The sequence below is a fragment of the Lepisma saccharinum genome, chromosome 10 (genome assembly GCF_977018435.1).
Source record: "Lepisma saccharinum chromosome 10, izLepSacc3.1, whole genome shotgun sequence".
Lineage (NCBI taxonomy): Eukaryota > Metazoa > Arthropoda > Insecta > Zygentoma > Lepismatidae > Lepisma > Lepisma saccharinum.
The window spans coordinates 29,702,806-29,727,620 of NC_139238.1; the positions used below are offsets into that span (position 1 = coordinate 29,702,806).

At 40.5% G+C, this 24,815-nt stretch overlaps 1 protein-coding gene across 9 annotated transcripts in view; it reads right to left on the minus strand.

Annotated features, from left to right (window-relative positions):
* pum (pumilio) overlaps positions 1–24,815 on the minus strand; it is a 254,522-nt gene that overhangs the window by 148,403 nt on the left and 81,304 nt on the right. For 8 of the 9 annotated variants that reach the window (XM_083129691.1, XM_083129696.1, XM_083129695.1 and 5 more), the window contains one exon: positions 10,577–10,685. In XM_083129691.1, coding sequence (XP_082985817.1) covers positions 10,577–10,685 — 109 coding nt within the window. Of the gene's footprint in view, positions 1–10,576; positions 10,686–17,261; positions 17,405–24,815 lie in introns of those variants that run through there. The other variant, XM_083129698.1, reaches the window with a different exon arrangement.

Sequence of the window (24,815 nt, forward strand, 5' to 3'; positions counted from 1 at the left end):
CAGTTTCAAGCCCACCAAATGGTGCACATGACCCATATTGGTCGCAAATGACATTAACATGGCATCAGTCATCCTACCTCTATTTATGGCCATTCGATAACTTCTTATATATTTTTTCAACCAAAAGTAGCATCTTGGAAAAATTAAAACTGACTTCCGCCATTTATTAATTTATTGAATTTCCTGCAAACCGGTAGGTAAACTGGATAACCTAAACAAAAGAACTGAAACAAGTTTTTCACACTTGAATTTTTTAGCATTAGGCATTAACAGCCGAATTAGGGATATTTTACGCACGATAAAATGTACACACACTGATTGCTGTATCCTGAAATCACTCAAAGCCTACGACTATGTTGACGTATGCGATATAGGCATTTAGGGCAAAATCAAGTCTAGTTACGTGGAAAATATGCGAACTGGGCATATCTTTGACACGATTCTGTGAAATGAATACACAAATGCAGATGAAAGAAATTAAGATTAAAGCAATTTCAATTCAACGATATAGAGTGCATCACACAAATTTGCCGTTGCGTAGAAACGAATTTTCGTTTCGCCTGGCTCTCTCTAGGCATCACGTGTTCTACCCTGCTCGAAAACCTTCGCTATTGTTGACATATTGTCATTCCATTCCTGGACACACTCGCCCAAACATCATTGAAAACAATTGAATAGCGCTCCAGCTCGCGGTTCCCACCGTTCGGCAGAGACGGTAATGTGGCAATATAGCACGGCGTAGTGGTTGCTTCTTTTATGCAGTGCATGTTCATTGGCTCGCTAGTAACTAGTGTTGCCAACTGTAATAATGAAGCACTATTTCTGTCACGGAAGGGGAAAGGCAGGTAAAGTGGCGGTGAGTTTTGTTGGATTGGAATTACCATATTTTTATTTTATACTAAGTATTTGACCGGTTTGACGTTGGGTGCGTGTATTGCGTGTGTGTATGTAAAAGTGTGTGTTTGCTAATGAACGTTAAATTCCATCATGCCTCCAGTTCTGTCGAAGTTGAAATCAAAAACCTTGCATAGCCAAGCTCGGGAAATTCTAAGCAACGTGCACGAGTTCATGAAGGAGGAAGCCAGTCATAGTGTTAGCATCCCAATAAAGCATTTTGGCAAGAGAGCAGCGAACAACAGCAACAAATTGTTCATATTTCATAATTTTGGAATTATTCAAAATAAATAAATTATGTGGCTCCAACATCATTTCAACTCTGGCTCCGGCACGTGTTCTTGTAGAAACTGCATAGAGGAGGCTGTCATTTTTGCTGCTTAATGCGATACATATTGTTTTGTGTGTTAAAATTGCCATGCTTTGATGGGTGACCAAGTTCATAGCAGGGCCGGCGGAAGGGGAGGGCGAACCGTGCCATCGCCCAGAGCTGCAAAATTTGAAGAGAAGAAAAAAATAAGCCTATTGAAAACTGTGATCGAGCGAGATATTCTTTTGCGCTGAATAGTATTGAAATAGCATAAGAAGTCTCATTATTTATTTTATATTTTGATGTTTTAGTTAGGAATATATTGATTTTCAATTTTCCGTTGCTGCGTAATGACCGGGGGGGGGGGGTCGAAATAGACCGGCATCTGCCGCCACCTCCCAGGAAGGCAAAATGACTAGCGCCGGCCCTGGTTCATAACAAAAGAAAAAGCCGCGCAGCTTATCGTCTAGTGGCAGTATATGTACTTGTTATTGTTGTGGAAGCCGGCATCCTTTGTAAATGTACAACAAAGGCAACCGACTGTCGCCGATCTCAGAGAGGAAATAATAATACTGCTTGAGGAGGAGTGTTATGGTGCAATTGTAGCGGTTTAACACGTTGGCATGTTATTATCTGCCGTTGCAGTTCCATACCAGTGTATACGGGTTTTGGGAGTGAAAAGTTAGAACGCCACCAGTGCATTAATGCAATGAAAAATAATATATATTTTTTTTTATTTTGTTTGAAATCACTCAAATAAGGAATCGTATGAAGAAGTCTTCTTTGCAGCATTTTTGGTAATTTTACTTATGTGTTAGTTCATATTTTGCGAATTTTTAGTCCATATGTATGTAGCTACATACAAAGCCACTTGTTAGTACATATTAATCCTAGTCCTGGTATAATGCATGACGTTTAAAACTCAACGTTAGATAGACCTGAATTCTCTAATTTTATTGTTGTACGTAACAGCTGTGCATCGGCGCACTGCAGCGATTTTTCTATCTGCTCCATTAGCAACACTGCTTCTTTAGTTGTTTCGCGCATCGCACGGCAGAAATATCTGCGCTGGACTCTACGTACAGGGTGGTCCATATGTCTTGTTACCACCTCGAATCAATATCTTGTTATCCCTAATTCAGTGTTTCTATTGCAGAGATGGCTGACACAAGTTCCTACAATGTAGAAGAGCGCCTTGTTGTCAGTGTTTGGACCCATGAACGTCCACATACCGGCAAGACCATGGAGGATGTGCGACGAGATATCACAAGACGATTCCAAAAACATGCACCACCAAAAGTGACAATACTGCGTTGGGAAAAGAAACTGTTTATGTTGGGATGTATCAAAGACAAACAGAGGTCTGGTGCACCAACCAAAAGACAGAACACATGTGCAGGAGTGGAGGCATCTGTGCTTCGGTCACCACAGAAGTCACTGCGCAAACGGTCTGCTGAGCTTGGTTAAGTGAAGTGTTTCCCAATAGGTGGATAGGACGCGGATCGGTACATCATCCGGCGCCTCTGGATTGCCTCCCAGAAGCCCTGATCTCTAGTCTTGTGACAATGCCCTCTGGGGCATTATTAAGGAAAAAGTATCACAACAACGATACCAAACAACAGAACAATTAAAGGACGCTATTAGGGCAGCCTTTTAGACAACAATCACGAAAAATTTGCTTCGTAAATCTCACACAGGTCATGGCGCCGTGTTATTTTGTGCCATGAAAATAATGGTGGTCATACTGACCTTTTGGATGCGTGAACAACATCCTGGTTGACGCTGAATCCATACGTCTTACAAATTGTTATATTGTTATTATCATAATATAAAATTATGTAAAATTGTTGGTGTCACACGACATATGGAATGAATGGCTACCTTACACTTTATTATATTATATTGTATTATTATCAAGTTATGTAAAATTATGGGGGTAACAAGACATATGGACCACCCTGTAGATTGTAATTGTATATGGCAACCACCAAGGGAAAGAAAATGAACCTTCCGCCAAGAGTCTGCGCGCACATTCTCCTCCATTCTACCCTCCCCTCGAAGCAGGGGTTGGATGCACAGGCGTCATGGGTCTGCGCAAGCTCTGTTGCCAGTGGTTCAATTATAATTCACGCCCATCACTGATTGGCACTGCACAGTTATTAATGTATACCATCAACACGCAAGATACACACGCACTGCAATTCTGAAAGGTTTTACTGTGGGAAAAATGTGCAAACTAATCAAAATGCTTTGCTTTCTGCAGTTGCTCTTCTTTTGGCATAATTTCCCGCAAAAAAAGGTAAGGAGAAGGAGGAAGCATTGTTTATGTTTGGTTAATAATCATTCAGACGTGTCTTCGACACCGCCTCTTATGCATTTTTATTTGGCCTGAAATGTATTTATTTATATGAATCACTGCTTAGTCTTCTAACAGGTAATATTTTTCGTGGGTTGGTTACATTTGAGGTGGAGGGATAAAGCTCGATCACTTCACCCTTTAAACACCAGACGCCTACCTTGAAATCAAACCCCATAAAAGTGCCTTCATTTCAAGTGTGTTGGCTCTTTTCTGCTATAGTTGGCAACACTGCTCCTGGATTATGGAGTAGTCAAAACAATCGCGACATTCGACCCTTTCACAAAGGAGCAACATCTGATAAGCAGCTGTGCGGTAGTTCTGCACACACCTGTTTGAAACATGATCCATGTCATAAAGTTTCCACGTTTGTCTTTCTAATGTTCAATAGCAACACAATTGAGTTACCACTAACCTGAAATTCGTATTTCGTAACAACAAAAAAAAATCGACTAGCGGTCAGCTCGCGATCTACATCGAGTCCTCGGAGTGTATCTTCAACAACTTCCATCTAATAATGATCGTCGGGATTAACAAAGAGGCAAAAAAGCTGCGTAAAACACAAATAAATAAAATCTGGTACATATCGCTCGCATAGGATACTTGTCACTCGAACCCCACACCCCCTTCAGGACGTGCTTCTGCTTGCTTAAAATTTTAAACCCCCGCTTCACACTCGGGCCGATTAATAGGAATGTTCATCATTTAGCGCACTGATCTCTAAATCCTCGGTATATACGTAACTATCAGATGAAATTTCTTGTGAAGGCAGACCATACGCGGATCTTTGGTAAATCTGATTTAGTGCATAAAACTTAAAACGGCAAGGGACACGACACAATTATCCATAAGTGCACAGTGTTAAGATACCAAGCGAAATACAGTTACGTCAATTTCCTGCCACTTTTGGCTGCAATCACGGCGATGAGAATGGATAAATGATGTGATCAAATCTGCGTTGAGACGCTCAACAAATTACACCCATGCCCGGGTCGGAACGAGAAGCTTTAAAAGACAAAATCGTGGGTGAATGGCTCGACAACTTGTCAAAATTATCCACAAATATTTTCAGTCATTTTTTCTCTTACATGAAAATAATTACGGAATGCACTAGTACTGCTGGTGGTGTGTAGCTTGGGCGATGTTGGTTTAATTCTTCAACCTTCCATTCCTAAAAACAAAAGAACATGGTGGGCAAATCGGCTGTTAATATTTATGACACCCACTCAACGAATTACGACACAGTATTGCTTTCACAGTACTGAAAAACAAACACAAATGTTTTCTCCAGATAAAATCATGACAATATTGTAACAAACAATATTTACCACTTTATAGAAGACCTAATTCCTTAACACTTGAAGTTCGTAGTGCACTGGTTAAAATATTAAACTGCCGACTCAAAATTACACACTGGAGTGACCAGGCGCTAGTTCGCCGCATGTGTTCCACTCGTTCCGCTCTACATGATTAACCTCAGGTAAATGTAACTGCGATAATTTGACTCGTGACTGCGTAAAAAGGCGTTTTAAGAGGTCGTCCTCAACTGTACAATGTACAAAATCGATTACTCCTCAATGCACTCCCTAAATTCTAACGGTACAGGTCTTCTTAGGAAATGAATGGCTTTCACTGCTTCTATTGTGTCTCTCTTGCAGAGCTGAGGGGGGAGGTGAACGAATGAATAATTCCGATAAAAATGCGAGCCAGAGGGAGGAGGGAAACGAATGAAATTAATTCCGATAAAAAATAAGTATTGTACGAACAGTACGCAATAAAAATCATGTCAATGTGCGGCAATCCCTGCATTTCACCTCATAATCGTCGCACACGGTTTTCTCCGGTTAAAAATTGGTATTTAATAACTTTTCGTCGCATAATTGTCGCATCAGGTAAAAAAAAACAATGATGGCGGTGCAGAACCTTCGGCCACAGATGATTAACGTACTTCGCATACCATGTACAAAAACTAACGTATTAACTTTTTCTTCAGACGGAAAAATGTTCGCTAAAATGTCACTGACGGAAAAATGTTCGCTAAATTTTCACTAACAAATTATGTGCGTCGATTTGGACTATAATTTTTACGTATTTACACGAGCATCCATCCAATTTTGCACCAAAGACAGTTTAGTAATAAATGATTTTTAAGTACAAGTAATACCGGCACAATTTTTAAAAAGAAAGCTTCTCACAATGATTGCACCCCACTTTACAGCAATAAAAAAATGGAATAAAATCTGCGACGATTGCGCGGTGAAATTCGGTAAATCGTGCTTGCTTCGACCTAAAATTAAGACTAAGGATAAATAATGTTCAAAAATTAACTGGCAAATTTCATGGCATTGGGAGGTAGGTTTGGATCCAGCTCTACCAGGACGAGAATAACCTCGGCAAATTACGAAATAAAGTGGGCGGTCATTTGTTTCTCCTTTCGCTTCCTCTTCGCGAGAGTCCCGAGTGCCACCATGTCGCCGCAATTATAACTTCCCTTCCTCTGCTTCCTTATCAGAAAATTGAACCTCAAAAATTACGTTCTGTACGGTTTTCCCATTCATGCTTATGCAGACACTTTGCCCTGAATAAAGGTGACGGCCATGTGTCAAAGAAGGCAGCACATTTTAGCAACGCTGGTGCGGGATTGCATGGCAAGCAGCTTATTGCATCCTCCAGTCTCCCTCTATTGCTTACGTTTGAAAATTCGACGACCGAGGGATCTACTCTTCTGGGTCGAGCAATAATTTCATTCAATTTTGGTTATATTTACGTCGTTTTTGTAACTCTTGGGTTAATGGTAACAATCAGGATTAACGATGAGGCAAACGCAATGTCCATGACCTGGTTCGTGTCGCTTTACCCTGACCCAATGGTGTGCCCAAAGGGGGTTGGGGGCTGGCGAGTGGTCATAACACCCCCCTTCGTCCCAGTATTCCTGCAAAAAAGAACGTCGGTCAGTTTTTTAACGTCTGCCTCATTACTCGAATCGTGACGTGGCTGAATGGTGATTAGCTGAAGTTGCTGTAGGGACACAAATGAAGAGAAATGTCCACGCCAGGAATCGAACCTAGGTTCGGTCGTTTGGGGCGAGATCGCAAATTCTTCAACGCGCTCGCTCACCGATGATTTTTTACATTAGATATGGTCAATTTCGCAAATTATAGCCCGTCCAACGTAACGAATTTGCTTCACGGTATGATATTTTCAAACTTTTAATTAATACGAGTTTTCTTGAAATCGACTGCAGTTAATTACTATCATCTGGCAACGGTGCTGAAGGTTAACCTACCATTTTTATTGTGGTCATGAAAATACAGACAGCATTAATTCCATGAGGTAAGACGGCGAGAAGATTCTATCACACAGCAGCAGTGTTCAATACAGGAAAACGTTCTCGTATGTCCATCTGAACGAAATTTGCAGGAAAGTTGATTCAAGTTTGATGTTTGTGGATTTTCAATACACTACAATATTTGGGCAAACATTTTATTGGTGTTGATAATTCACACCATCTGACAGCTAGATACGTTGCTTGGGAACGTGACGCATTAATTAAGTAACACGATAACTTCGTCCAACTGCTCCTCTCTGACGAAAAATTGAAAAACGACTAAACCGTACTCAGCCGGCGATATACATTCGATCTTCTACACTACATCTTTTCCTCACGTACAAATGAAATCACCATTAGGACCTCCCAATATTATTTTCGAGATATAGTACTTTCAAAACTGAGAGATCCAAATAAACTTTTGAGATTTAATACAAAGCGGACATAGACCTGTTTTTATACAGTTAAGTGGCATATCAAGTTTATAGTAATTAAAAAGTAAATGCATTGGTGGCAATTGCGGGCCTACCATGCTACGTGGTTCCATATATACAGGATAAATTAGTTTTTTTTCAATTCTTGATGGCGTCGAAACAAGGCGTCAAACAGAAAAACTTTATTAAGAGAGTTGTTTGCATATGAATAAAACGCTTAAATATAATAACTAGATGTAAACAATAAAAGAAATAGCTCAAACTGATGAGAGAGAAAGAATATCCTGTCCAGGTTCCGACTCGAACCACAGAGCTTCGGTGTAATCGACCTCTCGATGCGCTCTATCACCGAGCCGGCGTTTTGGAGGGATATTGCACAGTGTTTCGCACTATTATAGGTTTCTTACCAATTGGCCAGTGAGCACGAACTTGACAATTTCTTTGCCTCTTGTAAAAAAGGGGGTGGGTGGTCGCGATCGATTATACGAGATGAGTCAATACACATGCGATAACGTGAAAGTTGTCAACAACAGTCGGAAAATGAATCACGTTTCAACATTTCGCCACCGACGAATCACGAAGTGCGAGATCCCGAAAAGTCGGTACCCGTATCGGGAAAATTTTCCAGTCACGATACGACTTCGTGAAATGATTTCCCGATTGTTCGGGATTCCGAACAGTCGGGAAATTCCAAATGGTGCAGTTCTTTTAACAAACAAAAATGCACGACTTTTATACTCCACACTAGAAATGGCTCATATGCAGTGCTCGAAAAATCTTCTTCAGAGCTAGGCGCCAGCTCTGAAAATCAGACGCCAAGAAACCACCTACTAGCAATTGTGCATACTATCGACCACAAGGAAAAAAACCTTGGGACGAAAAGTCCCTGCGCAGCTTTCCCTTCTTCCCTCCACCTTGGGCCATAAAGGAAGCATGATCCACTCTCCCCCTACTCTACTCGCGGAGTACCGCCCACAGGAGTCGCGGGTCTGCGCAGGTTGTTTTGCTCGTGGTTTCACTATATAAGAAACTGAGTCGGCCACTGTGGCGGAGTGGTTAACACATCGCGCTACGATGCCAGGGGTCGCGGGTTCGAATCCCGGCCTGGGCATGGATGTTTGTGAGTGTTCATTCATCATATCATCACTCATCCCCAACTTCGCAAATTAGCCAAACGTGGCGCAAAAAAACCGAAGTAAAATAAAGCAAATCAATCAATCTATAAGAAGCTGAGCATCTGTATTAAAAACATCGCTAAATCATGTGAGAAATCGGGAAATGGGGGCTTCTGGGACAAGGAGTATTGTTACTGATTCTATGGAATGTTCACAACGCTGATAAAAAAATCATTTGCTAACTTACGCTGTACTGCAATTTGAACTTAGAATTTTCAAAATTTCGTACATGCAAACTTACAAAACGGCAATATTACAGCAAAAGATCACAGTCGCCAGACTCACATTTCCAGTCGCCATGGCGACCGGGATTTTTCGAGCCCTGCTCATATGGTATAAAAAGTGGTACAAAAAATACAGCTACACGTGCACAATGATATATATATATATATATATATATATATATATATATATATACATACATACATACACAGGGTGGTTCAGAATTCATATTACACACTTCTAAGTGTTGTACAGGGGACTTAGTAGATCAAGTTTTGATAAGAAACCCATGTCCGGAAACGTACAGTTTTGGTACTACACAGATGACAAGATCACATAATTTCACATCTCGCGCTTTACCTGCGTCACTACAAGAGCTGCTCGAGCCTGAAGTTAGTTGCAAACAGTGTACCTTCGAAGGATGTTTGCATACACACGCTCAAAAATACCTGCTGTGCGCTGAAACGTGATCTCGTGCAACCAGGTCTTCCTCAGACACTACCGGAGTCTCATAAATAAGACTCATGTCGCCCCAAACAAAAAAGTCAAGGAGTTGGCCACCGCGACCTATCCAACTGACCCCTATGTTTGATGGAGATGTTGTCGGACGACATGGGAAAAGTGTGCTGATGCGCCACCATATTGGAACCACATGTGCTGGCGAATGTGCAGCGGCACATCGTCCAAGATCTGCGCCAATACTTCTTGCAGAAAGGCCAAGTATCTCGAACACGTTAGGCGGCCGGAAGAAGGTACGGGCCAATCAGACGACCATCGATGATACCCGCCCATACATTGATATCAAACCGTTGCTGAAATTCATGATAATGTATGGCACGATGATTTTCGTCATTCCAAATATAGCTGTTCAGACTGTTGAAAACACCTTTCCTGGTGAAATGAGCTTCATCCGTAAAAAGAACAAGCCGAGGAAACTCGGGAACTTCCACACAACGGTGTAGAAAACATGCACAGTAATTAACACGTGGTACAAAATCTGCCGGACCCATTACCTGTACCCTCTGGAGTTGGTACGGGTGAAGCTGATGGTCATGAAGAATACGCCAGACGCTGCTCGGAGACACATTTATGTGATGCGCAATGGTCCGAGTACTCGTCAGTTCGATGAAGGACCTCCTTCCTCTTCAACGTCGAGAGTGCGGCATGTCCTTGGAGCACCACAGTCGGCCCTGTTAACTTTGAATTTACCTGTTTCTCGCAGTCTTTGCTCTAAGCGGGCAAAAATGGTATGTGATGGAGTGACACGATGCGGAAAGCGCTCTGCATACAAACGTTGCACAGCTCTACCATTACGTCCAGCTTCGTCGTAAATTAACATTTCGGTGTTCTCGACAAACGCGTATTAAACCATACTGTACTGTCTTCCGCAAGGACTGAATAGGAACTGACGTTAGGATCGAAGCACACCTGATTGTAAACAGAGGACGTTGGAAGCAGGTGACTGATGACGCCGCCCTCCCTCAATGTGGGTTGCCTACCGTGAAGCGGAAGATGTGAAAATATGTTATCCATGTAGTATCAAAACGGTATTACTGGGTACCTTATCAAAACTTGATCTACTCAGTATCCTCTACAACCCCTAGAAGTGTGTAATAGGAATTCTGAATCACCCTGTATACACCGCATGCGCCCAAAATCTACACAAAGTCGAATTTATGATAATTTTGGCACTAAACTTACCTTTTACACTGCCCTGAAACGGCTATACACCCCCCCCCCCCCAAAGTGAAAAACTGGATAGACCCTTGCATGTGAGGTTAATCAGCAATTCAGAGTGGAACTGGTGTCTTAACACAAAAAAACATGATGCCGCAACATATTCTTAGTTACAATTACCTGATGTGCTCCATGTTGAATCTCTCCACATTTGCTCTCCAAGGTTCAGGATACCTTTATCATCCTTCTGTTCTTCAACTCCCCATAATTTTTTGGCGGTGGGTGGAATCTGCAAAGAAAGAAAAACATTCATTTAAGGATATATACAGTGAGTACACATTGAAATTTAAAAATACCTTGTGCGTCACGGGTTGAAAGCTCGTGTATCTAAAGAAACAACAGCTTAAAAGAACGCATTACCGTATTTCCGATCATTTAGACAATACCATTAAAGTCACATGGTTCTGTTATGTCAATCGAGGTGCGAAATTTATAGACACTAAAACGTATTTAAAAGGTATTAAAAGGCACTAAACAAGAACTTATTAATTTTTTTAGGTGTGAGGATGAATAATGGGATAGATGAAATTGATGAAGGAACTCAAAACGAGAGGTTGTCTTTACAATATAATGTGGAAAGAGCCAAAGAAGCAAAATAAGCCCCCCCCAAAAAAAAAAACAGTACCCAAAAATGTACTTTAAGCTACGATAATGCAAAATAGGCATTCATAGGCACTACAAAAATAAGTTTTTAGACGCGAACCAATATGAAATGATTTTTAAGGTAAAAGTAAATAGGTGCAAATCCGCAACCTAGCTATTAGACTATTAGCAGTCGTAGTCTACCTTACTATGGGAGTAAACGGGACGGGTCCTTACTCAAGGTAAGCAGGATGATCGAATCAAAAGTACCTGATGTGAAGGTGACAGCTGTTATCTTCACAATCGGAGACGTCTAACAAATGTTACACATATCCATGGAATAAACAAAATATCAAGCTTATAGGCAGGACCAGGGAGGTAAAATCAATTCCTAACACTACTCCAAGCACTTGGCACAATATAGCATAACGGGCAGTGATGGCAGGAGACTGGCTCTGACTTACTGATTACAACTTCTTTGTTATGGTTAGCCTGTGGGCAAGAATAAACAGCGGAAAATACCCAAACGCGAGAGAAGAGGCGAAAGCTCTAAATAGCTTCGTGGCTACATAAACCTATTAAAACTATTTAGAATATCTAGGCAACGGCGAAAGGAAACTGCACGAAGATTCACGTCTAAGTATCCTAAGTTTTCAGATTTTGGAATATTACAGCGGTTTCTCGAAAGGAGAGGAAAATTCGGAAACAGTTGCCCTCGCGTCGGCTAAAGGTCCAGCAGTCCTAACTAGACATGGCCACAAAATCCGGATTTCAAATTATCCGATTATCAGTTTCGAATGCAACGGATAACCTTAATAATTCGGACATCCGGACAAAACAATTTGATAAAGGAATTGTAGAAAATCCGTAGTGAAAAAGAAAATTACGAAAATCCGTAGTGAAAGAGAAAATTACGAATAAAACAGTATGTGGATAGCCCGTAAAATGGATAAACGATAAAACTGTCTGGATAATGCACACATTCGGATAATTCGAATTTCCGATATCCGGATAAAATTTTATCCGCATTTGGCCATCCCTAGTCTCAACGCGCATAACCACAGTGCGGGCTCACAACAAGGGAGGAAAAAACTTGTCTTTAGACGATCCACTGGAAGAGCATTAACAGCAAGATTTCTGTTTCTTCAACACAAAATTGTGCTAACACAAGAGTTTCCCGAGTAGAAGTTATTCAAACAGTAGGACGACTTTATCCAAGTTATTGTGTTGAAAAGTCGCTACAGAGTTGCAAACCCTATATGAGGAAACAAAACAACGTTCAAGGTATTTACAAACAGATCCAAAATAGGTAGAAAAACTACTTAAGATCTCGAGAACTACTTCACGAATATACACATATAAAGGACTGCATCTTACTACGAACCCATAAAATGAGCAATGAAAGCTGATCGGAATAGTCGCAATAACGACATGATATAAACCTGACTTCACGGAACTCAAAACGTCACATGCACGCTGAAGTTCAAAGGACTACAAATTCGGTCGCAAACACTTTGCATGTCTACTTGTTGCGCGGAATTTTATGAGGCAGACCGCTGACGTCAAGTGAAGGTATGCCTCCCGACAATAAGTGCACCTTGTCCGCTTCCTACTGCACCGTGCAGAAAGGTAGGCAAGCCTTAGAAATTTATGGACAAAAAAGTCAAATGGTATTTTATTATGTTCGCAGACCTTTAGAGGTTCAGCACATAGAACGAAGGCAGAAACTGAACGAGACCATAGTATGACATCTCCAAATTGGGTAATTTCACAGGTCCTTACGAGTTGAACATCGGGGGTTTGGTCGCAAGGCTATCCCAAACAAGCGGTCTGAAGAATAAAACAGCGTTGCCATGGATCCTTCTCCTTGGGATTGCTCTTCTCTTATAATTTCACGGTCGAGGTCAAGCAAATCCCAGCTACAATGACCAAGCTAACTCCCCCAACGTGACGACTTCTTCCATAGCTCACAGAATATTTCACCCCTCCCCTGACAACACCACCACCTCCTAGGTTGATTGATTTGTTCATTTTTCTTCATTCTCTGCCACTTTGGGTAACGCGAAGACGGAAGTGGTGATATGATAAACTCCCAAAGAACAACACCCTTGACCAGGTGGGGATTCGAACCCGGGATCTCCTAGATGAATGAATAAAAGGACTTTACTTCATGTATTTTTACTTAATATACGCCGGGTTTCTGCCTTCTCTACATCCATCGCATCGCGTCTGATGTCTAAGCTGAACAAAATAGGACGTCAACGCATCGTTCAGGATTCGAACCTGAGACCCGTCGTCTCGTGATACGTTAAGCTGACTTATCACCACAGGAGACTCGCCTTTGGCAATGAAAAATATATTCCACAGAAAAGAACACGTTTAGCAAAACTGCAAAGAGATTGCATTCCCTTAATAATTATAAGTAATTGTTTATCTTGTTTTGACTGAGTTTGAATCCACGTTCTCTGAGAACTTTGTATTTCTCTTACTTTGCGAAGCTTTTCTGGCTTTTTTTAAATTGCGATAGTGGCGGCGACAGATAATTGAAGCGCGAGAATACTTTCTGTGGGCATACACAAACTCTTTTGATATACCAGCCGGCTAGGTGGCCGAGTGCGTTAAGGCTCGGCTGGACCTTTAGCATGCGAATGTGCGAATCTTTTCAAATTTTCCTCTCCATTCGAAAAACCTCTTGGATATTTCGAAATATAAAAAATTACATACGCTTAGAATTCCTTCTAGAGCATTGACATGAATTTTCGTGTAGTTTTCTTTCACTGTTGTCTAGATATTATCAATAGTTTAATAGACTTAAGTAATCATGAAACTATTGATAATATCTAAACAGTGAAAGAAAACTACACGAAAATTCATGTCAATGCTCTAGAAGACATTCTAAGCGTATGTAATTTTTCATATTTTGAAATATCCAAGAGGTTTTTCGAATGGAGAGGAAAATTTGAAAAAAATCTCCCATTCGTATGCCCAAAGTTCCAGCCCAGCCTTAAATTAGTCGACTTTCGATACCGCCACAGAAATTCCTGAGTTCAGTTTCAGCCTGGGCATAGACGGATTTTGTGAGTGTTCGTCAGTATAATCTAATCATTCATCCTAGTCGTCGCCACGAGCCAAAAGGACATTTAAATAGTTTTCCCTGGGGTCGGACTGGTGGAATGCGGGGGGAGGGGTCGGCTGTATTAGCCTCGACAGCAGTCAAGAATTGCAGCGAAAAAAGTGAGTGAAAATGATAAAAAAAAACACGGGTGTGTCCTTACCTCAAGCTGGGAAAAAAAACCGAAATCTTCCGTGATGAAATGATGATGAGCAAGCCAGTGACGGTTCGATTTCTCCCTTCAAATGTACTTCGGCATTTATAAAGTGATGGAATATTTCATATTAGAAATATTCCAAGTTATATTTTTGTGGCACTATGGAAGAGCAGACTGTGTTTGGGTTCTGTGTGTGTGTTTAATTCTCTGCGAGGAGGCAAAACGGAACTGAAGCCGTTCAAGAAGCATCCACAGAGATCGAATACCGATTTCCTGGTTACCAGGCAACGCGCGTAACTACTCGTAGCCCACATGTTCATTTACGCGTAGGTCGGGAGGAGGGGGGACGCATGGAACGGCGTGACGCATCTGGATTCTGAATACGTATCCCTCGATCACGCACAACAGTTCCGTGACGATGTTAACTTCCAAAATTTTAACAGTACCGGTTCCCAAACTTAAGCAATTGCGAAATTTGGCTTTCAACAGACATTTGCTTCAATGCTTCTAATTTGAATATTTACATTTACGTATACCTAGAACCAACCTTTTCTTTTAATCGGCTTTGAATTATCACGCTTCACATTGTATAGATGTTCCAATAAGAAACCTGCTTGCCTCCGTGGCGGAGTGGGTAGCACATCACGCTACGATGCCAGGGGTGCGGGTTCGAATCCCGGCCTGGGTACTTTGCGAGTGTCCATTCATCAATTTCATCATATCAACCATTCCAACCTTCGCAATAAGCCTAAGCGTGAGAGAAAAACGAAGTAAAATAAACGAAATTAGTAAGAAATCTAGAAACACTGCCTCACTACGATATAAATGAAGCGCACTGGGCTCACTCAGCTTTTACGAGTGAACATTGATAGAAGCAGATATATCTACGCGAGTGTAAAAAAAAAAATCAATTGTACTGAATTCCAACCCTTTAAAATGTCTTTAGTTTTGTGAAAAATTCAAGCTTATATTTTAAAAACGTGCGTTGCATCACAGGTATTCCCAATAACTACTATCTTCAACGTTATTTCAGAGTATATGGTCCAACATCAACAGGGCTGAAAATAATACCGGTTACGATCTAGAGGATTGAATCTCAAAAGCTGGCTGGGGGCAGCTACAGAAAAGCAAAGCAATGATCTGCCTACACTGTGTGTAATTTCATGCAATTCGTCGCAAAGCGGAACGGTCATTAAGACTCGAAGATCAACGACTCGCTACACACTCCCTTCTAGCATACAGTAACGCTTCGAAACCTGGAATACAAACCACTATTCAAGAGTCGCACGTTAAATTGAAACCGGCACACTTTACCTACAGGTCCGGTAGGCTGGATCTAAGGAAAGAACGCAATAAGGGTTCACCTGGAATGAAAATATAATGGAATGCACTATAACTAAGGGTAATTATATGCCGCCATTGTTTGTGAGCATATGCAAATATGTCAATGAGGTAAGTAACAAGTTTACCTTCAATTTATGACGACAGGTTGATCAAATACTCAAACGTGCCCTATCGGGGATTAGAGACAAACACGTGGTGCGCTACAATAATAGCTTCCAAAACTGAACTATCTGGGAAGCAGCTGGCTATAGGGTTTGTAAAAGTAGCAACATACAGAGATGATGGAAGTTTGTCACACAATACAGACAACTAAACCACACAACATCCTCGGCTGCAGCAGTGGCATAGGGAACTGAGTGGTCGAGACACTGTAGGTTCAAAGGTCCCAGTCCACGTCTGTATTTGAGTTTGTCACGATGTCAACTTAATCCAATTATTGATTATTCCTCCTGATCGCCGCGAATAGTCAGAAGGAACGGAAAAGCAACGTAATTGCATTTTTCTTCAACCTTTCGTTAATGGCGATGACAAGGATGTAGTGGCACTCACAAAAGGAAACCATTCTATTCCCAAGTCGGGAATAGAACCTGGAACCTTCGGTAGCAAGATCCTTGCACGTTAGTCTGTCGCCCAATGCGCTCTGCCACAGGTAGCAGCAAAAGCGAGGCAATGGCTCCTCCGATACACCAGTCACGATGCTAATGACTGGGGAGTCAAAATTAAGTCCATTTTATGATCAGATCGACTGGTATGGAGTGGACCTACAACAGGGGTCAAATTAGTAAAAGGGCCAAAATTACACTAACTGGCAAAAAAAACTGATACATTTAATTGCAACTTATGTAAAACAGATTACATTAATATAACAATTATAATCCGTCATCCAACATTCCGACGGTCAGTCGTGGCACCCCTTTTTCTATTGAACGCAAAACTAGTTTTCACTATTCTACTTTAGGTTTCCGATTTGTACTGAAAAATCAAGATTAATGAATCGTAAACAAAGGTGACTTAGAACATAATACGGCGAATAATACTAGAAAGTAGAAAAACACCGCCCCCAGAACCATGATATGTGGTTCATTTATGGAAAGCCAATGCTCGAGAAATGCCGCTTTAATAAGTTGGTTGCTTTGTCAGTACAGAAATAGTTATTAATAGGCTAAGGAAAATTATAGAAAATAATTTATCTTTAAATAAAGTGGAAGACACATCCTGGCCATTTAAAAAAAACGACAAATTACAGATGAAAATGCCCCTGCTACAGTTAGAAGTGAGATCAGAACCCCTAAGCAATGTTCCTGTACTGGGGATTGAACAACCCGTGACACCTTTATGACGCCACTCCATTTGCAAGAACTAAAGCTTTGCTGAAACAAAATAAATCGGCTTGTTATAAAATACTCAAGTAACACATTACTTCGCAGCTCCAGTTCACACTATTCACAGCGACGCCTCGCAAGGAACAGTTTGAATCTTTATACATGCAGAAGGACCTTGCAAATACCGACCGGAATTTCGCAACATCAACTGCTGCCACTATGCATAGCTCACCTTCGCAGCAACACGCTGGGGAAAACCTTATCGTTTTCTTTGTCAAGTTCACTTACCGCCAAGGATGAGAGGAAAGCTTCATCGGAGGAAGGACACCAACAAGAAACAGCAGCACATAAATTGGCCCGTGGCCATCACAACAACAGACAGAAAGCGAAACCGAACAACTATTTAATTCACTGGCACATCCAAAAGGGAGAATTGGGTATGTAGTCCCGAGTGTGGTTTCAAGGTAGCTCCCAGCCTGAGGCCAAGTGAGGTGTGCGACCTAGCAGGGCCAAATTCCAGTTGCCTGGCCGCGTTGCCATGTTGTGACAGGAAGGCAGGTGCACCCAGCGACCGTTGTTACTCGGATCGGGGATAATCTCATTACTTCTTCAACAACTTTTAGACTGCTTTCATTCTAAAGAATAATGAAAACCAAGCGTCTAGAAATGATCCTGCTCTCAAAATGCATACTGAGGCCACGTTTTCCATCACGACATGCGCCATTTTCTAGGTCCTTTGTTTACAAATATCCTTGAATGTTGGCAACCAAACACGAGGTCCAATTTTCGCATTCTTCGTGGAGCGGGAGGAGGGGTAGGTAGATTGTAACCCTCCTATAATCTGGTAAACAATGAGTGCCAATGAAAAAATCTCAGTGTAGTAAACACAAAAGGTTCCTTGCATTAAAAATACGTTCGACATGCACCTCATTGTGGTACTACTGGCTAGTTTAGTTAACCCTTAGCTGGTGAGGTGTATTTTTTGGGACGTAACTGGTGAGGTGGGGTGAGACAAAACCCCGAACAAAAAAATGTCCTCACAAAGGATCGGTTGTGAATATATTTCAAAAAATAACAATGAATGAAGTTGATTTTACTTAACATTACTACATCACTTATTTAGACGAAACATTACAGAAAATACACGTAAATGCTATTTTCTATCAAAATGGAAAGCGAAAAATGCACACCTTCACATTTTTTTAGTTCTTGCAGCTCAAAGGAAAAAATTCAAATTCTTACAAAATATTGATCATTAGGACATAGATATAAAGAGTAATAAAAATATTCTACAATTAGATTACACTGATGCATTTTTCATGCATATTGCACAAAAAATGTTACGTAAGTGGTGCTGTAGCTATATGCAACAATATTTCACCGGACTGTTCACACAGGTCAACACAACCTCATCTTCGCACAGTTGCTAGAGAACTGACTGAAAGGTACTCAGTATTCCAGGTATCAGATGTGATTAATATGTAAGCACCTACAGTTACTTTAAAATATTCGTGGGGTAGCTCAAACCCCACCTCGCCAGTTTAAGGGTGAGTGCATGACGACAAAATATGTAGGGAGGCCGCAACTGATTGATTTATTTTATTGCACTTCGCATTTCTGCCAATCTTGACTAATCGCGTTCATGAGATGGATGAAGAGATGACAAACAAAAATGTGGATTAAACTGACCCTGAGCTTCCCCAGTGTGAAAAATGCAGTCCAGGGTATACTATGTGGAGAGAGGTTGACATTTAGGTGTCTTCTGTCTACAACCCAGTCAATATGCAACCTGACGCTCTGTACAAATTTACTTAATCCTATATAGAGATATTTCACCGAAAAAGTTTAACGCTCGTTTTCAGTTGGAATCAAAATTTGTATCTCCTTGTTTGCCGATAATATGGCAAAATTCTGACTTCTCCATACAATTAACAGATCCATATTGAGCAGACGATGTCTCCGTTCTGTTGGTAACTATCGAGTTCTTGAATACTAGTTTTAAAAATAGAAAATATTCCAAAGTGGAGGGGGAAAAACTTATGGCGTGGTCAGTTTGAGATTCAAAAGCTTTGCTGTTAAAGAAGGGGCATGTCTGTACATCGGACAAAATGACCTATGTACAGGGTGGCGCACGATATGATCCACCATTTGTGTTTTTTTTTTCAGATCTGAGATGAGGAATGACGCCATGTGTGCCAACAGCAGTTGCAGTAGTCATTGGAAATATGGTGTAATGAAAACTGAAGCGTAGTGCATCCACCTGTCCCCAGGGGGGTAGAGTATACAACATGGCGGACAAAGGAAGCCTTAGGACGGAACAGCGATCAGCAACTGTGCTATTTTTCGCCGAAACAAATAGCATTGTGGGGACTCAAGAGGCGCTTTCGTGCACATCTCCAAACTCTGTGGGACCCTTTTCCTTTGAGGAGACAGTAAACAGTGAACGTTATTTGACCATGCTCCGCAATAGTTTTATTCCACAGCTCTACCGTTCAATACGCAGTGGTTTATGCAAGACGGTGCAAGGCCACACACAGCAAATGATGTGCTTGATTTTTTGCATGACATTTTCAATTTTCGTGTAATTTCAAACAGATTTCCTGATCGTTTCGCTAGTGGACAATCCTGGCCTGCAAAAAAGCCCAGATCTCAACCCCTGTGATTATTTCCTTTGTTTTTTTAAATTATATGCACTATAAATTTTCCTAATTCGATCAACTGGTGATTTCAATAAATAATTCAAGGGATTGATCATCACACACAGTACGTATTGACATAAAAATAGATACAAAGACAATATGTGGTGTACTGACAGGATTATTATGTATACTAATGAATTGCAACTTGGCATTTTGTTCAACAATCTGCAAGTTTAGTGTTGTGACACTTCCTAATTAGTGCCCAGAACACTCGTACTCGGCCATGACTCAAACTTGGGACCATAGGAACTGAGCCCAGCAACTCAACTCACTTTGCCACAGAGGCAACTAGATTTATAATGGAAATTTCAAAGCCAAAGAAGTCCCCATACCTAGAGGGCTAGTTTTGGGTATACAAACAATATGCAACAAACAATCTAACGAAGCAACCTCATAGTGCGGAGAATAGGAATGAGATAAAAACAAACACACATATAGAAAGGTTAGTTAACCAACATGAGCTACTCATATTAGACACCTCAATTAGCATCATTCCGTGTGAAATCAACCAAATGCACTTTTCACCCTCGTTTTTTTTTTTAATCATTTGAAATTTGTCATACTGAAAGGGACAGCTGAAGCAGAAAATATGCAAAGTTGCACATCCATATCTTTTGCATTTTCAGAATTACAAGGGTGGAAAATGTGCTGTTTTGACATTTTTTTTTTACCTTGTTAACTTTAAATTACAATATTTCAGCAAATCAAAGATGTGAATCAGGCGCCAGTAGAAAGGTCTTGGATGACTCCTGCACAGGAGACATTACATGCCTATGTTAGGGTAAAAAACAATTGAAGGTGGTGTAATAAAAATGTTGGTTGCCATTTTTTCAGAAACAGGTCTTTTAATATTTTCACGTACATACACTATTAATGATATCTGTACAAAGCTTAAAAATGGGATGCGAATGGGATCCAGAGTTATGTTAGATTTAGGGTGGGTTAGGTAATGCATTATAACATTTTGATAGACTATACTATAATCTAAATTCAATATTGTTTGAAATAACAAAAAAGTGAGCCCCCCTGTGCTTTGCACCAAGCCATGAAGGTATATAGGGGGTGTGGAGTTAGGGCCCAACGCTTCCTTGATCAGGGCCAAAGGCAGGAGTGATGTTATCAGCACCATGCCCCTGGCTGCATTTACGAGGGCCGCACTGAAAGTTTCAGGAACCAGTACACTGGCAACTATGCAATCTGTTAGATTTTGTTATATTTATAAACTGTGATATTTGTTGACTGTAATTACAAGGACTGATGTAACACAGATTCGTTTTCGTTTCAGGATAGAAGTTTGAAGTGAGGTGTTTGTAAAAAAAAAATGGAATTAACGAGAGAGAACTTACGTGCCATGATTTATTATGATTTTCGGCAAGGTTTAACACAGCAACAGTGTGTTACTCGAATGATCGAAACTTTTTACGAAGATGCCCCATCAAAGACTACAATTTATCGCTGGTTTCAAGAATTCAGATGTGGCCGGGTTAGCCTTAGTGATGAAATTCGTGAAGGCCACCCATCGACAGCCATTGTGCCAGAAAACATTGATGCAGTTCCTGAACTAATCAACAGTGATAGACACGTGACTTTTCGCGAAATTCAGGGTTCCTGAATCATGAGCATGAGTCAAATACAAACAATTTTGCACACTCATTAGGTGTGAAAAAGCTTTGTGCCCATTGGATGCCACACAATTTAACAAAAGCACAAAAAGACGACCGTGTGAAGTGGTGCAAGGCTATGATCAAACGGTTCAAGTCGGGATCATCAAATCTTGTGCTTAACATCGTCACAGGCGATGAAATCATGGATTTACTCTTATGAACCTGAAACAAAGTGACAATCTGCTGTGTGGGTGTTCCAGGATGAGCCTAAACCAACGAAAATTGTTCGTCCACGCAGTGTGTCAAAAAAAATGGTTGCCTTTTTCTTTTCGGTAAATACTGTTGCACTAGATAATCGTAGAACAGTCAATGCAGAATGGTATACCACAATTTGCCTGCCACAAGTACTCCACGTGCTCAGAACTTCAAACCTCAATCGTCGAATCATTCTGCATCACAACAATGCCAGCTCGCACACAGCATCTGACACAAGGAACTTTCTGGACCATGAACTAGTTGAACTCATGACTCATCCAGCTTATTCACCTGACTTAGCCCCATGTGATTTTTCTTTGGTCCCGACAATGAACAACAAGTTGCGTAGTAAGCGACTTTTCACTCCCGATGCTACCGAAGCATACGAAATGCATGTCTCGCAGGTACCAAGTTCAGACTGGCATAACTGTTTCAACAATTGGTTCCATCGCATGAAACAATGCATTGCTGTAAAGGGTGAATATTTTGAAAAGCAATAAAAAAATTGATGTACTTTCATTCTTCTTCATGTCATTTTCCCGAAACTTTCAGTGCGGCCCTCGTACCCCCTCCCCCAGAGTTTCCTCCAGGTACCAACTTTATAAGATGCTGGGTTGGTGCTGGAGCCGCTTGAACAGTTGGAAAAATTACTGGTTCTTCCCCACCGAGGATCGAACCTGGGTCTCTCACATGGTAGTCAGATGCCATAACGGCTGAGCTGGAGCTGGATTAACATACATGAAGCTAATATTTACAATCCAGTTTTTAGAAATACAGGGTGGTTCAAAAGTCCGAACCCATAGGCAACCCCATTATTAGTGCACATCGCGAAAAATCGAAAGATTGGAAAGTTGTTGCAAATAAAGAGTTTTAATGTACAGTGTTTGAATTTTCAATGAGACATGTACCATTCAAGTTGTACACTGGTACAAACCTCATTGGTAGTTCAAAATGCCTAATGCTTGGCACTGAATACACTACCTAATCTACCTAAATCTAAAATAGCACAGGATCTCATCCGCATCCTAGTGTTAAATTTTCTAGTTTAGTAATAGTGAATGTATTACAACTTTTAAAAGACAGTTTTTGAGGAAAAGGCTACCAATATCTTCATTATATCACCTTCAATTTATTTTACGATGACAAAAGCATGTAATACCTCACGTGAAAGAGTCCTCCAAGGTATTTCTAATGGTATCTGAATCACACTGTAGGTGTCCTGATTGCCGAAATATAGCAATTTAAAGTTAACATGTTGAAAAGAAAAAAAATTAAAAAAATTGCACATTATCCATTATTGTAAATTCTGGCCATGAAAATATAAGGATGCGCAACTTTACACATTTTCCTACCTATCAGTATGTTGATTTGACACGGAATGAATGACACATTACTTCAACTTTTCTACCACCAGCATTGCATACCATGGTGTATTATCTGGTAGATGGTCAGGTCCTATTAAGGAGTTTCTTATTGGACCAGGCAATGTGAGGGGAGCTCTTTCATCTTTTCTACACTGCCGAAATTTGCCAAAGATCGAGACTTCATTGCTTGGAACTAGACAGGGTCCTAAATTCGGCAACATTCAAAATTCTGGGACAAACATATTTGGAAGGTTATTTCTACTATTCAAGAAGAAATTCAGAGTTTTAGACTCAATGGTTGTTACTTTGAACAGTATTTAATCATAATTTAGCTTATAGAGGACAAACGACAATTTTTCTTTTTGGGGGGGGGTGCAGGTGTTTTCATTTCATTCATACCAGTTTACCACACACAATATTTCCTCACCTATTCATGAACCCATAACAATTCTAAACAAAAAATCTGCATAATAATTAATTCAAATTAAACAGGTCTTTGCAGACGAAGCAATTACTAACTCAGGTTAACGCATGCATGTTACTTGCCTTGCCAAACAAGCACTAAATCGAAGATCAGTGTATATACAGGAATTGCAGTGATGAAGACTAATTTCTAGTAATTGAATCTATCTAGAAATAGATAAATAGGGGTATTGAAGCATGTATCGTGGTATTTAAATGGAAGGGCAACGGAATGTTACAGTATAGTTTGGATGATCTGGTGTATACAGGGTACCCACCAATTTTGACAAAACAATTCCCTAACTTCTCCACGTTTTCCAGGCTACTTAAAAATAAACTTTCAGAGCACTGTATGACACTAACTTGACAATGTCCTTAACCCTCTATCATCCTCATCCTCATTGCAGCACAAACATCCCGTCCCGCACCCCGCACACAACCAACGTTATTTGCGTGAATTATTGATGCAAATAGAGTTTGAATTACACTAGCACTTACTGGACATCAAAGTGAAATATACATGAACGCAAACATGTAAATTTCAGACATCTTTAATGAGTGTCTCAAAATTACAAGCTTGGACTCTTGAAGCAAATACATCAAATATTATTCTAAAAGTAATTAAAACTTTGCCATATAATGAAGGCTCTAAAAAATTAACTAACCTTTTACAAAATTATCAAAGTATTTTCCAAAAATTTTCAACATATTTTTAAAAAAATTTCAACGAATTTTTTCAAAACTTTTCAAATCGAATTGAAATCGTACACCTTATATGGGCATAGACAGGAACAATTTGTTCCAAAACTCTGTCAAAATCTTACTGACTCGCAGAAAAAAGAAATTAAATGTGGAAACCACCTCGAAGGAACTAACTAAACTAACTCACTAGCCTTCTTAAACCCGAAGGTTCATGGCTGCAGCAACAAAGGCCTTCCATCTGTCCCTATCTTGAGCAAGATCTATTTACTCTTGTCCATCCCTACCGATTTCCTTTAGGTCTATCCCTACCGATTTCCTTTAGGTCTATCTCAACGTTGTCCCTCCAGCTTCGTCTTGGTCTTCCTACAGGTCTCTTACCATCAGATTTCCCAACAAGAATCCTGTAAACTCCTCTTTCCTCTACCATTCGTGCCACATGGCCTGCCCACCTAAGTCTTCTTGATTTAATCTTTCTAATAATATCTGGACATTAATACAAATTATGCAGAAGAAACTTACAAAATATTTTTAAAATGTTCAAATCTAAATTTGTTTCCCGTACTCTTACGAGGTATACGTTAGAAAAGACATACTGACTTAAATATTATAAGAAACCGAATGTTGTTACATTGACAACTCTAGACATCTCGAATGCGTACTTCAATGGTTTCTGCATACAAACACTTTATTCTTCTAATCTTTCCCAAATCCATGGCTGGCATGCTGTGATTTAAGATACGAAACGTTCCCGCACAT